Source organism: Salvelinus alpinus, chromosome 8, assembly GCF_045679555.1.
Source record: "Salvelinus alpinus chromosome 8, SLU_Salpinus.1, whole genome shotgun sequence".
Taxonomy (NCBI): domain Eukaryota; kingdom Metazoa; phylum Chordata; class Actinopteri; order Salmoniformes; family Salmonidae; genus Salvelinus; species Salvelinus alpinus.
The window spans coordinates 1416616-1433608 of NC_092093.1; the positions used below are offsets into that span (position 1 = coordinate 1416616).

At 45.8% G+C, this 16993-nt stretch overlaps 1 protein-coding gene across 3 annotated transcripts in view; it reads left to right on the forward strand.

Annotated features, from left to right (window-relative positions):
- Positions 1–16993, forward strand: part of phip (pleckstrin homology domain interacting protein) — a 111074-nt gene that overhangs the window by 14575 nt on the left and 79506 nt on the right. For all 3 annotated transcript variants that reach the window (XM_071412409.1, XM_071412411.1, XM_071412410.1), the window contains exons 10-16: positions 8213–8313; positions 8453–8517; positions 9405–9505; positions 9751–9791; positions 10582–10680; positions 13232–13388; positions 13578–13712. In XM_071412409.1, the coding sequence (XP_071268510.1) occupies positions 8213–8313; positions 8453–8517; positions 9405–9505; positions 9751–9791; positions 10582–10680; positions 13232–13388; positions 13578–13712 (699 nt within the window). The remainder of the gene's footprint in view (positions 1–8212; positions 8314–8452; positions 8518–9404; positions 9506–9750; positions 9792–10581; positions 10681–13231; positions 13389–13577; positions 13713–16993) is intronic.

The following is a 16993-nucleotide window of genomic DNA, read 5'->3' on the forward strand; positions in this document are numbered from 1 at the left end:
GGGGAGGAATGGAACCTCAGGTAGCTAGGAGGGGGAGGAATGGAACCTCAGGTAGCTAGGAGGGGGAGGAATGGAACCTCAGGTAGCTAGGAGGGGGAGGAATGGAACCTCAGGTAGCTAGGGGGAGGAATGGAACCTCAGGTAGCTAGGGGGAGGAATGGAACCTCAGGTAGCTAGGGGGGGAGGAATGGAACCTCAGGTAGCTAGGGGGAGGAATGGAACCTCAGGTAGCTAGGGGGAGGAATGGAACCTCAGGTAGCTAGGAGGGGGAGGAATGGAACCTCAGGTAGCTAGGGGGAGGAATGGAACCTCAGGTAGCTAGGAGGAACCTCAGGCAGGGAGGGGGAGGAATGGAACCTCAGGCAGCTAGGAGGGGGAGGAATGGAACCTCAGGTAGCTAGGAGGGGGAGGAGGCGGAGGAATGGAACCTCAGGTAGCTAGGAGGGGGAGGAATGGAACCTCAGGTAGCTAGGAGGGGGAGGAATGGAACCTCAGGTAGCTAGGAGGGGGAGGAGGCGGAGGAATGGAACCTCAGGTAGCTAGGGGGAGGAATGGAACCTCAGGTAGCTAGGAGGGGGAGGAATGGAACCTCAGGTAGCTAGGAGGGGGAGGAGGCGGAGGAATGGAACCTCAGGTAGCTAGGGGGAGGAATGGAACCTCAGGTAGCTAGGGGGAGGAATGGAACCTCAGGTAGCTAGGGGGAGGCATGGAACCTCAGGTAGCTAGGGGGAGGGGGAGGCATGGAACCTCAGGTAGCTAGGGGGAGGAATGGAACCTCAGGTAGCTAGGGGGGGGAGGAATGGAACCTCAGGTAGCTAGGAGGGGGAGGAATGGAACCTCAGGTAGCTAGGAGGGGGAGGAATGGAACCTCAGGTAGCTAGGAGGAGGAATGGAACCTCAGGTAGCTAGGAGGGGGAGGAATGGAACCTCAGGTAGCTAGGGGGAGGGATGGAACCTCAGGTAGCTAGGAGGGGGAGGAATGGAACCTCAGGTAGCTAGGAGGGGGAGGAATGGAACCTCAGGTAGCTAGGGGGAGGAATGGAACCTCAGGTAGCTAGGAGGGGGAGGAAGGGAACCTCAGGTAGCTAGGAGGGGGAGGAATGGAACCTCAGGTAGCTAGGAGGGGGAGGAGGGGGAGGAATGGAACCTCAGGTAGCTAGGGGGAGGAATGGAACCTCAGGTAGCTAGGGGGGGGAGGAATGGAACCTCAGGTAGCTAGGGGGAGGAATGGAACCTCAGGTAGCTAGGAGGGGGAGGAATGGAACCTCAGGTAGCTAGGAGGGGGAGGAATGGAACCTCAGGTAGCTAGGAGGGGGAGGAATGGAACCTCAGGTAGCTAGGAGGGGGAGGAATGGAACCTCAGGTAGCTAGGAGGGGAGGAGGGGGAGGAATGGAACCTCAGGTAGCTAGGGGGAGGAATGGAACCTCAGGTAGCTAGGGGGAGGAATGGAACCTCAGGTAGCTAGGAGGGGGAGGAATGGAACCTCAGGTAGCTAGGGGGAGGAATGGAACCTCAGGTAGCTAGGAGGGGGAGGAATGGAACCTCAGGTAGCTAGGGGGAGGAATGGAACCTCAGGTAGCTAGGGGGGGGAGGAATGGAACCTCAGGTAGCTAGGGGGGGGAGGAATGGAACCTCAGGTAGCTAGGAGGGGGAGGAATGGAACCTCAGGTAGCTAGGGGGAGGAATGGAACCTCAGGTAGCTAGGAGGGGGAGGAATGGAACCTCAGGTAGCTAGGAGGGGGAGGAATGGAACCTCAGGTAGCTAGGAGGGGGAGGAATGGAACCTCAGGTAGCTAGGAGGGGGAGGAATGGAACCTCAGGTAGCTAGGAGGGGGAGGAATGGAACCTCATGTAGCTAGGAGGGGGAGGATTGGAACCTCATGTAGCTAGGAGGGGGAGGAATGGAACCTCAGGTAGCTAGGGGGGGAGGAATGGAACCTCAGGTAGCTAGGGGGAGGAATGGAACCTCAGGTAGCTAGGAGGGGGAGGAGGGGGAGGAATGGAACCTCAGGTAGCTAGGGGGAGGAATGGAACCTCAGGTAGCTAGGGGGAGGAATGGAACCTCAGGTAGCTAGGAGGGGGAGGAATGGAACCTCAGGTAGCTAGGGGGAGGAATGGAACCTCAGGTAGCTAGGAGGGGGAGGAATGGAACCTCAGGTAGCTAGGGGGAGGAATGGAACCTCAGGTAGCTAGGGGGGGGAGGAATGGAACCTCAGGTAGCTAGGGGGGGAGGAATGGAACCTCAGGTAGCTAGGAGGGGGAGGAATGGAACCTCATGTAGCTAGGAGGGGGAGGAATGGAACCTCAGGTAGCTAGGGGGAGGAATGGAACCTCAGGTAGCTAGGAGGGGGAGGAATGGAACCTCAGGTAGCTAGGAGGGGGAGGAATGGAACCTCAGGTAGCTAGGAGGGGGAGGAATGGAACCTCAGGTAGCTAGGAGGGGGAGGAATGGAACCTCAGGTAGCTAGGAGGGGGAGGAATGGAACCTCATGTAGCTAGGAGGGGGAGGATTGGAACCTCATGTAGCTAGGAGGGGGAGGAATGGAACCTCAGGTAGCTAGGGGGGGAGGAATGGAACCTCAGGTAGCTAGGGGGAGGAATGGAACCTCAGGTAGCTAGGAGGGGGAGGAATGGAACCTCAGGTAGCTAGGGGGAGGAATGGAACCTCAGGTAGCTAGGAGGGGGAGGAATGGAACCTCAGGTAGCTAGGAGGGGGAGGAATGGAACCTCAGGTAGCTAGGGGGAGGAATGGAACCTCAGGTAGCTAGGGGGAGGAATGGAACCTCAGGTAGCTAGGGGGAGGAATGGAACCTCAGGTAGCTAGGGGGAGGAATGGAACCTCAGGTAGCTAGGGGGAGGAATGGAACCTCAGGTAGCTAGGAGGGGGAGGAATGGAACCTCAGGTAGCTAGGGGGAGGAATGGAACCTCAGGTAGCTAGGGGGGGAGGAATGGAACCTCAGGTAGCTAGGGGGAGGAATGGAACCTCAGGTAGCTAGGAGGGGGAGGAATGGAACCTCAGGTAGCTAGGGGGAGGAATGGAACCTCAGGTAGCTAGGAGGGGGAGGAATGGAACCTCAGGTAGCTAGGAGGGGGAGGAATGGAACCTCAGGTAGCTAGGAGGGGGAGGAATGGAACCTCAGGTAGCTAGGAGGGGGAGGAATGGAACCTCAGGTAGCTAGGAGGGGGAGGAATGGAACCTCATGTAGCTAGGAGGGGGAGGATTGGAACCTCATGTAGCTAGGAGGGGGAGGAATGGAACCTCAGGTAGCTAGGGGGGGAGGAATGGAACCTCAGGTAGCTAGGGGGAGGAATGGAACCTCAGGTAGCTAGGAGGGGGAGGAATGGAACCTCAGGTAGCTAGGGGGAGGAATGGAACCTCAGGTAGCTAGGAGGGGGAGGAATGGAACCTCAGGTAGCTAGGAGGGGGAGGAATGGAACCTCAGGTAGCTAGGAGGGGGAGGAATGGAACCTCAGGTAGCTAGGGGGAGGAATGGAACCTCAGGTAGCTAGGGGGAGGAATGGAACCTCAGGTAGCTAGGGGGAGGAATGGAACCTCAGGTAGCTAGGGGGAGGAATGGAACCTCAGGTAGCTAGGGGGAGGAATGGAACCTCAGGTAGCTAGGAGGGGGAGGAATGGAACCTCAGGTAGCTAGGGGGAGGAATGGAACCTCAGGTAGCTAGGGGGGGAGGAATGGAACCTCAGGTAGCTAGGGGGAGGAATGGAACCTCAGGTAGCTAGGAGGGGGAGGAATGGAACCTCAGGTAGCTAGGGGGAGGAATGGAACCTCAGGTAGCTAGGAGGGGGAGGAATGGAACCTCAGGTAGCTAGGAGGGGGAGGAATTAGATCGACTGGTACATGTTCTAGTGAATTCCATACTGTATTAGATCAACATGTTCTAGTGAATTCCATACTGTATTAGATCAACATGTACTAGTGAATTCCATACTGTATTAGATCAACATGTTCTAGTGAATTCCATACTGTATTAGATCAACATGTTCTAGTGAATTCCATACTGTATTAGATCGACATGTTCTAGTGAATTCCATACTGTATTAGATCGACATGTTCTAGTGAATTCCATACTGTATTAGATCGACATGTTCTAGTGAATTCCATACTGTATTAGATCGACATGTTCTAGTGAATTCCATACTGTATTAGATCGACATGTTCTAGTGAATTCCATACTGTATTAGATCGACATGTTCTAGTGCATTCCATACTGTATTAGATCGACATGTTCTAGTGAATTCCATACTGTATTAGATCGACATGTTCTAGTGAATTCCATACTGTATTAGATCGACATGTTCTAGTGCATTCCATACTGTATTAGATCGACATGTTCTAGTGAATTCCATACTGTATTAGATCGACATGTTCTAGTGAATTCCATACTGTATTAGATCGACATGTTCTAGTGAATTCCATACTGTATTAGATCGACATGTTCTAGTGAATTCCATACTGTATTAGATCGACATGTTCTAGTGAATTCCATACTGTATTAGATCGACATGTTCTAGTGAATTCCATACTGTATTAGATCGACATGTTCTAGTGAATTCCATACTGTATTAGATCGACATGTTCTAGTGAATTCCATACTGTATTAGATCAACATGTTCTAGTGAATTCCATACTGTATTAGATCAACATGTTCTAGTGAATTCCATACTGTATTAGATCGACATGTTCTAGTGAATTCCATACTGTATAAGATCGACATGTTCTAGTGAATTCCATACTGTATTAGATCGACATGTTCTAGTGAATTCCATACTGTATTAGATCGACATGTTCTAGTGAATTCCATACTGTATTAGATCGACATGTTCTAGTGCATTCCATACTGTATTAGATCGACATGTTCTAGTGCATTCCATACTGTATTAGATCGACATGTTCTAGTGAATTCCATACTGTATTAGATCGACATGTTCTAGTGAATTCCATACTGTATTAGATCGACATGTTCTAGTGAATTCCATACTGTATTAGATCGACATGTTCTAGTGAATTCCATACTGTATTAGATCGACATGTTCTAGTGAATTCCATACTGTATTAGATCGACATGTTCTAGTGAATTCCATACTGTATTAGATCGACATGTTCTAGTGAATTCCATACTGTATTAGATCAACATGTTCTAGTGAATTCCATACTGTATTAGATCAACATGTTCTAGTGAATTCCATACTGTATTAGATCAACATGTTCTAGTGAATTCCATACTGTATTAGATCAACATGTTCTAGTGAATTCCATACTGTATTAGATCAACATGTTCTAGTGAATTCCATACTGTATTAGATCAACATGTTCTAGTGAATTCCATACTGTATTAGATCAACATGTTCTAGTGAATTCCATACTGTATTAGATCGACATGTTCTAGTGAATTCCATACTGTATTAGATCGACATGTTCTAGTGAATTCCATACTGTATTAGATCGACATGTTCTAGTGAATTCCATACTGTATTAGATCAATATGTTCTAGTGAATTCCATACTGTATTAGATCAACATGTTCTAGTGAATTCCATACTGTATTAGATCGACATGTTCTAGTGAATTCCATACTGTATTAGATCAACATGTTCTAGTGAATTCCATACTGTATTAGATCGACATGTTCTAGTGAATTCCATACTGTATTAGATCGACATGTTCTAGTGAATTCCATACTGTATTAGATCGACATGTTCTAGTGAATTCCATACTGTATTAGATCGACATGTTCTAGTGAATTCCATACTGTATTAGATCAATATGTTCTAGTGAATTCCATACAGTATTAGATCAATATGTTCTAGTGAATTCCATACTGTATTAGATCAATATGTTCTAGTGAATTCCATACTGTATTAGATCAACATGTTCTAGTGAATTCCATACTGTATTAGATCAACATGTTCTAGTGAATTCCATACTGTATTAGATCAACGTGTTCTAGTGAATTCCATACTGTATTAGATCAACGTGTTCTAGTGAATTCCATACTGTATTAGATCAACGTGTTCTAGTGAATTCCATACTGTATTAGATCGACGTGTTCTAGTGAATTCCATACTGTATTAGATCGACGTGTTCTAGTGAATTCCATACTGTATTAGATCGACGTGTTCTAGTGAATTCCATACTGTATTAGATCGACGTGTTCTAGTGAATTCCATACTGTATTAGATCGACATGTTCTAGTGAATTCCATACTGTATTAGATCGACATGTTCTAGTGAATTCCATACTGTATTAGATCGACATGTTCTAGTGAATTCCATACTGTATTAGATCGACATGTTCTAGTGAATTCCATACTGTATTAGATCGACATGTTCTAGTGAATTCCATACTGTATTAGATCGACATGTTCTAGTGAATTCCATACTGTATTAGATCGACATGTTCTAGTGAATTCCATACTGTATTAGATCGACATGTTCTAGTGAATTCCATACTGTATTAGATCGACATGTTCTAGTGAATTCCATACTGTATTAGATCGACATGTTCTAGTGAATTCCATACTGTATTAGATCGACATGTTCTAGTGAATTCCATACTGTATTAGATCGACATGTTCTAGTGAATTCCATACTGTATTAGATCGACATGTTCTAGTGAATTCCATACTGTATTAGATCGACATGTTCTAGTGAATTCCATACTGTATTAGATCGACATGTTCTAGTGAATTCCATACTGTATTAGATCGACATGTTCTAGTGAATTCCATACTGTATTAGATCGACTGGTACGTGTTCTAGTGAATTCCATACTGTATTAGATCGACTGGTACGTGTTCTAGTGAATTCCATACTGTATTAGATCGACATGTTCTAGTGAATTCCATACTGTATTAGATCGACTGGTACGTGTTCTAGTGAATTCCATACTGTATTAGATCGACATGTTCTAGTGAATTCCATACTGTATTAGATCGACTGGTACGTGTTCTAGTGAATTCCATACTGTATTAGATCGACTGGTACGTGTTCTAGTGAATTCCATACTGTATTAGATCGACATGTTCTAGTGAATTCCATACTGTATTAGATCGACTGGTACGTGTTCTAGTGAATTCCATACTGTATTAGATCGACTGGTACGTGTTCTAGTGAATTCCATACTGTATTAGATCGACTGGTACGTGTTCTAGTGAATTCCATACTGTATTAGATCGACATGTTCTAGTGAATTCCATACTGTATTAGATCGACTGGTACGTGTTCTAGTGAATTCCATACTGTATTAGATCGACTGGTACGTGTTCTAGTGAATTCCATACTGTATTAGATCGACTGGTACGTGTTCTAGTGAATTCCATACTGTATTAGATCGACATGTTCTAGTGAATTCCATACTGTATTAGATCGACACGTGTTCTAGTGAATTCCATACTGTATTAGATCGACATGTTCTAGTGAATTCCATACTGTATTAGATCGACTGGTACGTGTTCTAGTGAATTCCATACTGTATTAGATCGACTGGTACATGTTCTAGTGAATTCCATACTGTATTAGATCGACTGGTACGTGTTCTAGTGAATTCCATACTGTATTAGATCGACTGGTACATGTTCTAGTGAATTCCATACTGTATTAGATCGACTGGTACGTGTTCTAGTGAATTCCATACTGTATTAGATCGACTGGTACGTGTTCTAGTGAATTCCATACTGTATTAGATCGACTGGTACGTGTTCTAGTGAATTCCATACTGTATTAGATCGACTGGTACATGTTGCACAACAGTGAGTGACTCTTAAGGCTCCGGTTTGTAGTTGTTGTGTGCTTGTAAACAAACACCACTTGACTGGGGACTACCGGTATACTTCATAATGAGAAAGTGTGTGACAGGTGAATTGCACAAGTTGACTGTGGGTATCTACTTAAAAAGTAGCTACAAATATTCAAATGTATTTTAAAAAAAAACTTATTGGATAAATTTTTTTTATTGAAAAACCATCCCGTGGCTATTTCCAAATACCCCGGTATACGGTATGTTGTAGTTCTCTCCTCTGATTGGTTGTTGTGTTGTAGTTCTCTCCTCTGATTGGTTGTTGTGTTGTAGTTCTCTCCTCTGATTGGTTGTTGTGTTGTAGTTCTCTCCTCTGATTGGTTGTCTCTGTGTAGTTCTCTCCTCTGATTGGTTGTTGTGTTGTAGTTCTTTCCTCTGATTGGTTGTCTCTGTGTAGTTCTCTCCTCTGGTCAGTGGTTCTAAGCGGTTCCTGTCCTCCACTGGAGCCGACGGGACCATCTGTTTCTGGCAGTGGGACGCACGCACTCTGAAGTTCGGGTGAGACACACACACACACACACACAGACACAGACACAGACACAGACACAGACACAGACACAGACACACACAGACACACAGAGACACACAGAGAGAGAGAGAGAGACAGGCTGGTATTAACGCTGACGTGTGTGTTCAGTCAGGATAAGTTCACGGAGCGGTCCAGACCTGGAGTCCAGATCATCTGTTCATCCTGCAGCGCAGGTAACCATGGACACCGTCTGACATTTACATTTGAAATAGTTTTACCCCCCCCCCCCCAAATAAATCTAATCCGTATTGATCTGATGTTGATTGAGTGTTGACTGTGATACCCATGGATAACAGTGATTGAGTGTTGACTGTGATACCCATAGATAACAGTGATTGAGGGTTGACTGTGATATCATGGATAACTGATTGAGGGTTGACTGTGATTCCCATGGATAACAGTGATTGAGGGTTGACTGTGATACCCATAGATAACAGTGATTGAGGGTTGACTGTGATATCCATGGATAACTGATTGAGGGTTGACTGTGATTCCCGTGGATAACAGTGATTGAGGGTTGACTGTGATACCCATAGATAACAGTGATTGAGGGTTGACTGTGATATCCATGGATAACTGATTGAGGGTTGACTGTGATTCCCATGGATAACAGTGATTGAGGGTTGACTGTGATACCCATAGATAACAGTGATTGAGGGTTGACTGTGATACCCATAGATAACTGATTGAGGGTTGACTGTGATTCCCATGGATAACAGTGATTGAGGGTTGACTGTGATACCCATAGATAACAGTGATTGAGGGTTGACTGTGATATCCATGGATAACTGATTGAGGGTTGACTGTGATTCCCATGGATAACAGTGATTGAGGGTTGACTGTGATACCCATAGATAACAGTGATTGAGGGTTGACTGTGATACCCATAGATAACTGATTGAGGGTTGACTGTGATTCCCATGGATAACAGTGATTGAGGGTTGACTGTGATACCCATAGATAACAGTGATTGAGTGTTGACTGTGATACCCGTGGATAACAGTGATTGATTGTTGACTATGATATCCATGGATAACAGTGATTGAGGGTGTGTGTCCAGGGGGTATGTTCCTGGCTACAGGTTCTACAGACCACGTCATCAGAGTGTTCTACTTCGCCTCTGGACAACCACAGAAGATCTCTGAGCTGGAGTCACACACTGTGAGTAGAAGAGGGAAACGGGGTGTGTGTGTGTGTGTGTGTGTGTGTGTGTGTGTGTGTGTGTGTGTGTGTGTGCACTTTAGAGAGAGCACAGTATAATGCCTTGGTGCCATGTTGATTTTCCCTTTCTCTCTCCTGTGCTCTGTCTGTCTGTCTTGTCTTGTCTTGTCTGTCTGTCTGTCTTGTCTGTCTGTCTGTCTGTCTGTCTGTCTGTCTGTCTGTCTGTCTGTCCGTCCGTCCCTCAGGACAAAGTGGACAGCATCCAGTTCTCCAACTGCAGTGACAGGTAAGGGGGTATCCCACTGTGTGTGATGGCTTTAAATGGCACCCGAGGGGATATTAATATGAAGTAACATTGCCTACTCTCTCTACACCTTGTGTGTGTGTCACATTCCTTGGAAATTCCCCAGTATTCGTCAGTAATGCCAACCAAGGAACTGGTTTAAGGGACGTGAGACAGGCAGATAATGAACAGCTGGTTTAAGGGGTGTGAGACAGGCAGGATAATGAACAGCTGGGTTTAAGGGGTGTGAGACAGGCAGGGTAATGAACAGCTGGTTTAAGGGGTGTGAGACAGGCAGGATAATGAACAGCTGGTTTAAGGGGTGTGAGACAGGCAGGATAATGAACAGCTGGTTTAAGGGGTGTGAGACAGGCAGGATAATGAACAGCTGGTTTAAGGTGTGAGACAGGCAGGGTAATGAACAGCTGGTTTAAGGGGTGTGAGACAGGCAGGATAATGAACAGCTGGTTTAAGGGGTGTGAGACAGGCAGGGTAATGAACAGCTGGTTTAAGGGGTGTGAGACAGGCAGGGTAATGAACAGCTGGTTTAAGGGGTGTGAGACAGGCAGGATAATGAACAGCTGGTTTAAGGGGTGTGAGACAGGCAGGATAATGAACAGCTGGTTTAAGGTGTGAGACAGGCAGGATAATGAACAGCTGGTTTAAGGGGTGTGAGACAGGCAGGATAAGACAGACGCTGAGTTCTGCTCGCAAACCAACCTAGTGTGCAGACACCTTAACACTGCTTTAGTGTGTTTAAAGGGTGTGTGTGTGTGTGTGTGTGTGTGTGTAGGTTTGTGAGTGGCAGCAGGGATGGTACAGCTCGTATCTGGCAGCTCCATCAGCAGGAGTGGAGGAGCATTCTACTGGACATGCAGGCCAAGATACCAGGGTACACACACACTACACACACTATACACACTACACACACACACACACACACACTATACACACTACACACACACACACACTATACACACACACACACACACACACACTACACACACACACACACTACACACACACACACACACTACACACACACTACACACACACTACACACACACACACACACACACACACACACACACACACACTACACACACACTACACACACACACACACACACACACACTACACACACACTACACACACACACACACACTACACACACACTACACACACCCTACACACACACACACACACACACCCTACACACACACACACACACACACACACACACACACACACTACACACACACACACACAGACACACACACACACACACACCACCATGCATACATACAGTTGAAGTTGGAAGTTTACATACACTTAGGTTGGAGTCATTAAAACCCGTTTTTCAACTACTCCACAAATTTCTTATTAACAAACTATTGTTTTGGCAAGTCGGTTAGTACATCTACTTTGTGCATGACACAAGTCATTTTTCCAACAACTGTTTACAGACAGATTATTTTAAAATAATTCACTGTATCACAATTCCAGTGGGTCAGAAGTTTACATACACTAAGTTGACTGTGCCTTTAAACAGCTTGGATTATTGCAGAAAATTATGTCATGGCTTTAGAAGCTTCTGATAGGCTAATTCAAGGCCATGCTGGTCATTTATGAACATTTGAACATCTTGGCCATGTTCTGTTATAATCTCCACCCGGCACAGCCAGAAGAGGACTGGCCACCCCTCATAGCCTGGTTCCTCTTTAGGTTTCTTCCTAGGTTCCTGCCTTTCATGGGAGTTTTTCCTAGCCACCGTGCTTCTACACCTGCATTGCTTGCTGTTTGGGGTTTTAGGCTGGGTTTCTGTACAGCACTTTGAGATATCAGCTGATGTAAGAAGGGCTATATAAATACATTTGATTTGATTTAATTGACATCATTTGAGTCAATTGGCGGTGTACTTGTGGATGTATTTCAAGGCCTACCTTCAAACTCAGTGCCTGTTTGCTTGACATTATGGGAAAATCTAAAGAAATCAGCCAAGACCTCAGAAAAAAAATTGTAGACCTCCATAAGTCTGGTTCATCCTTGGGAGTAATTTCCAAACGCCTGAAGGTACCATGTTCATCTGTACAAACAATAGTACGCAAGTATAAACACCGTGGGACCACGCAGCCGTCATACCGCTCAGGAAGGAGACGCGTTCTGTCTCCTAGAGATGAACGTACTTTGGTGCGAAAAGTGCAAATCAATCCCAGAACAACAGCAAAGGACCTGTGAAGATGCTGGAGGAAACAGGTACAAAAGTATCTATATCCACAGTAAAACAAGTCCTATATCGACATAACCTGAATGCCCTCTCAGCAAGGAAGAAGCCACTGCTCCAAAAGCTCCATAAAAAAGCCAGACTACGGTTTGCAACTGCACATGGGGACAAAGATCGTACTTTTTGGAGAAATGTCCTCTGGTCTGATGGAACAAAAAAATAACTGTTTGGCCATAATGATCATCGTTATGTTTGGAGGAAAAAGGGGGAGGCTTGCATGCCGAAGAACACCATCCCAACCATGAAGCACGGGGGTGGCAGCATCATGTTGTGGGGGTGCTTTGCTGCAGGAGGGACTGGTGCACTTCACAAAATAGATGGCATCATGAGGGAGGACAATTATGTGGATATATTGAAGCAACATCTCAAGACATCAGTCAGGAAGTTAAAGCTTGGTCACAAATGGGTCTTCCAAATGGACAATGACCCCAAGCATACTTCCAAAGTTGTGGCAAAATGGCTTAAGGACAACAAAGTCAAGGTATTGGAGTGGCCATCACAAAGCCCTGACCTCAATCCCATAGAACATTTGTGGGCAGAACTGAAAAAGAGTGTGCGAGCAAGGAGGCCTACAAACCTGACTCAGTTACACCAGCTCTGTCAGGAGGAATGGGCCAAAATTAACCCAACTTATTGTGGGAAGCTTGTGGAAGGCTACCCAAAACATTTGACCCAAGTTAAACAATTTAAAGGCAATGCTACCAAATACTAATTGAGTATGTAAACTTCTGACCTACTGGGAATATGATGAAAGAAATAAAAGCTGAAATAAATAATTCTCTCTACTATTATTCTGACATTTCACATTCTTAAAATAAAGTGGTGATCCTAACTGACCTAAGAGGGAATTTTTACTAGGATTAAATGTCAGGAATTGTGAAAAACGGAGTTTAAATGTATTTGTCTAAGGTGAATGTAAACTTCCGACTTCAACTGTACATACACACACACACACACACACACACACACACACACACACACACACACACACACACACACACACACACACACACACACACACACACACACACACACACACACACAGTTTTTCTAGGATTCTTCCAGGGTACTCGTCTGAGCATGCTGGGAAATGTTTCATCATGCTTGTTAAAAAGTGATATTGTGTAGGAAGTATTAATGCTATGATGTCATGTGACAGGAAGTACAACCCTCCTCCCTTGGAAGACAAGGTGACCAAGCTTAAGGTTACCATGGTAGCCTGGGATCGCCACGACAACACAGTCATCACCGCCGCCAACAACCTGACGATTAAAGTCTGGAACTCAACCACCGGAGACCTCCTCCACATACTGATGGTACACACACACACACACACACACACACACACACACACACACACACACACACACACACACACACACACACACACACACACACACACACACACACACACACACACACACACACACACACACACACACGTTGATTCATTAATTGAGTAGTTGATTGACTGAGTGATTGATTGATTAATCGATCGATGACAGGGTCATGAGGATGAGGTGTTTGTCCTGGAGCCACACCCCTTTGACCCCCGGATCCTGTTCTCCGCCGGGCATGATGGGAACGCCATCATCTGGGACCTGGCCAGGGGGGTCAAGATACGATCCTACTTCAACATGGTGTGTAGTTCTGATGATTCAGGGACACTAAGAGACCTTTACTAATTATTTGAGTTCCTGTCTCTATGGTCATCAGATGTAGTCAGTGGGAACAGTTTGGATGCTGTAATTACTGGTCAGAACCAGCTGTAATTACTGGTCAGAACCAGCTGTAATTACTGGTCAGAACCAGCTGTAATTACTGGTCAGAACCAGCTGTAATTACTGGTCAGAACCAGCTGTAATTACTGGTCAGAACCAGCTGTAATTACTGGTCAGAACCAGCTGTAATTACTGGTCAGAACCAGCTGTAATTACTGGTCAGAACCCGTTTGACTAGTTATGTGTTTGACTGTAATAACTCTGGTTATCTGTGTTGTCTCCAGATTGAAGGTCAAGGCCATGGGGTGGTGTTTGACTGTAATAACTCTGGTTATCTGTGTTGTCTCCAGATTGAAGGGCAAGGCCATGGGGTGGTGTTTGACTGTAATAACTCTGGTTATCTGTGTTGTCTCCAGATTGAAGGTCAAGGCCATGGGGTGGTGTTTGACTGTAATAACTCTCTGGTTATCTGTGTTGTCTCCAGATGGAAGGTCAAGGCCATGGGGTGGTGTTTGACTGTAATAACTCTGGTTATCTGTGTTGTCTCCAGATTGAAGGGCAAGGCCATGGGGTGGTGTTTGACTGTAATAACTCTGGTTATCTGTGTTGTCTCCAGATTGAAGGGCAAGGCCATGGGGTGGTGTTTAACTGTAATAACTCTCTGGTTATCTGTGTTGTCTCCAGATTGAAGGTCAAGGCCATGGGGTGGTGTTTGACTGTAATAACTCTGGTTATCTGTGTTGTCTCCAGATTGAAGGGCAAGGCCATGGGGTGGTGTTTGACTGTAATAACTCTCTGGTTATCTGTGTTGTCTCCAGATTGAAGGTCAAGGCCATGGGGTGGTGTTTGACTGTAATAACTCTCTGGTTATCTGTGTTGTCTCCAGATGGAAGGTCAAGGCCATGGGGTGGTGTTTGACTGTAATAACTCTGGTTATCTGTGTTGTCTCCAGATTGAAGGTCAAGGCCATGGGGTGGTGTTTGACTGTAATAACTCTCTGGTTATCTGTGTTGTCTCCAGATGGAAGGTCAAGGCCATGGGGTGGTGTTTGACTGTAATAACTCTGGTTATCTGTGTTGTCTCCAGATTGAAGGTCAAGGCCATGGGGTGGTGTTTGACTGTAATAACTCTGGTTATCTGTGTTGTCTCCAGATTGAAGGGCAAGGCCATGGGGTGGTGTTTGACTGTAATAACTCTGGTTATCTGTGTTGTCTCCAGATGGAAGGTCAAGGCCATGGGGTGGTGTTTGACTGTAATAACTCTGGTTATCTGTGTTGTCTCCAGATTGAAGGGCAAGGCCATGGGGTGGTGTTTGACTGTAATAACTCTGGTTATCTGTGTTGTCTCCAGATTGAAGGGCAAGGCCATGGGGTGGTGTTTGACTGTAATAACTCTCTGGTTATCTGTGTTGTCTCCAGATTGAAGGGCAAGGCCATGGGGTGGTGTTTGACTGTAATAACTCTGGTTATCTGTGTTGTCTCCAGATTGAAGGGCAAGGCCATGGGGTGGTGTTTGACTGTAATAACTCTGGTTATCTGTGTTGTCTCCAGATTGAAGGTCAAGGCCATGGGGTGGTGTTTGACTGTAATAACTCTCTGGTTATCTGTGTTGTCTCCAGATTGAAGGGCAAGGCCATGGGGTGGTGTTTGACTGTAATAACTCTGGTTATCTGTGTTGTCTCCAGATTGAAGGTCAAGGCCATGGGGTGGTGTTTGACTGTAATAACTCTGGTTATCTGTGTTGTCTCCAGATTGAAGGTCAAGGCCATGGGGTGGTGTTTGACTGTAATAACTCTCTGGTTATCTGTGTTGTCTCCAGATTGAAGGGCAAGGCCATGGGGTGGTGTTTGACTGTAATAACTCTGGTTATCTGTGTTGTCTCCAGATTGAAGGTCAAGGCCATGGGGTGGTGTTTGACTGTAATAACTCTGGTTATCTGTGTTGTCTCCAGATTGAAGGGCAAGGCCATGGGGTGGTGTTTGACTGTAATAACTCTGGTTATCTGTGTTGTCTCCAGATTGAAGGGCAAGGCCATGGGGTGGTGTTTGACTGTAATAACTCTCTGGTTATCTGTGTTGTCTCCAGATTGAAGGTCAAGGCCATGGGGTGGTGTTTGACTGTAATAACTCTCTGGTTATCTGTGTTGTCTCCAGATTGAAGGTCAAGGCCATGGGGTGGTGTTTGACTGTAATAACTCTCTGGTTATCTGTGTTGTCTCCAGATGGAAGGTCAAGGCCATGGGGTGGTGTTTGACTGTAATAACTCTGGTTATCTGTGTTGTCTCCAGATTGAAGGTCAAGGCCATGGGGTGGTGTTTGACTGTAATAACTCTGGTTATCTGTGTTGTCTCCAGATTGAAGGGCAAGGCCATGGGGTGGTGTTTGACTGTAATAACTCTCTGGTTATCTGTGTTGTCTCCAGATGGAAGGTCAAGGCCATGGGGTGGTGTTTGACTGTAATAACTCTGGTTATCTGTGTTGTCTCCAGATTGAAGGTCAAGGCCATGGGGTGGTGTTTGACTGTAATAACTCTGGTTATCTGTGTTGTCTCCAGATTGAAGGGCAAGGCCATGGGGTGGTGTTTGACTGTAATAACTCTGGTTATCTGTGTTGTCTCCAGATGGAAGGTCAAGGCCATGGGGTGGTGTTCGACTGTAATAACTCTGGTTATCTGTGTTGTCTCCAGATTGAAGGGCAAGGCCATGGGGTGGTGTTTGACTGTAATAACTCTGGTTATCTGTGTTGTCTCCAGATTGAAGGGCAAGGCCATGGGGTGGTGTTTGACTGTAATAACTCTGGTTATCTGTGTTGTCTCCAGATTGAAGGTCAAGGCCATGGGGTGGTGTTTGACTGTAATAACTCTCTGGTTATCTGTGTTGTCTCCAGATTGAAGGGCAAGGCCATGGGGTGGTGTTTGACTGTAATAACTCTGGTTATCTGTGTTGTCTCCAGATTGAAGGTCAAGGCCATGGGGTGGTGTTTGACTGTAATAACTCTGGTTATCTGTGTTGTCTCCAGATTGAAGGTCAAGGCCATGGGGTGGTGTTTGACTGTAATAACTCTCTGGTTATCTGTGTTGTCTCCAGATTGAAGGGCAAGGCCATGGGGTGGTGTTTGACTGTAATAACTCTGGTTATCTGTGTTGTCTCCAGATTGAAGGTCAAGGCCATGGGGTGGTGTTTGACTGTAATAACTCTGGTTA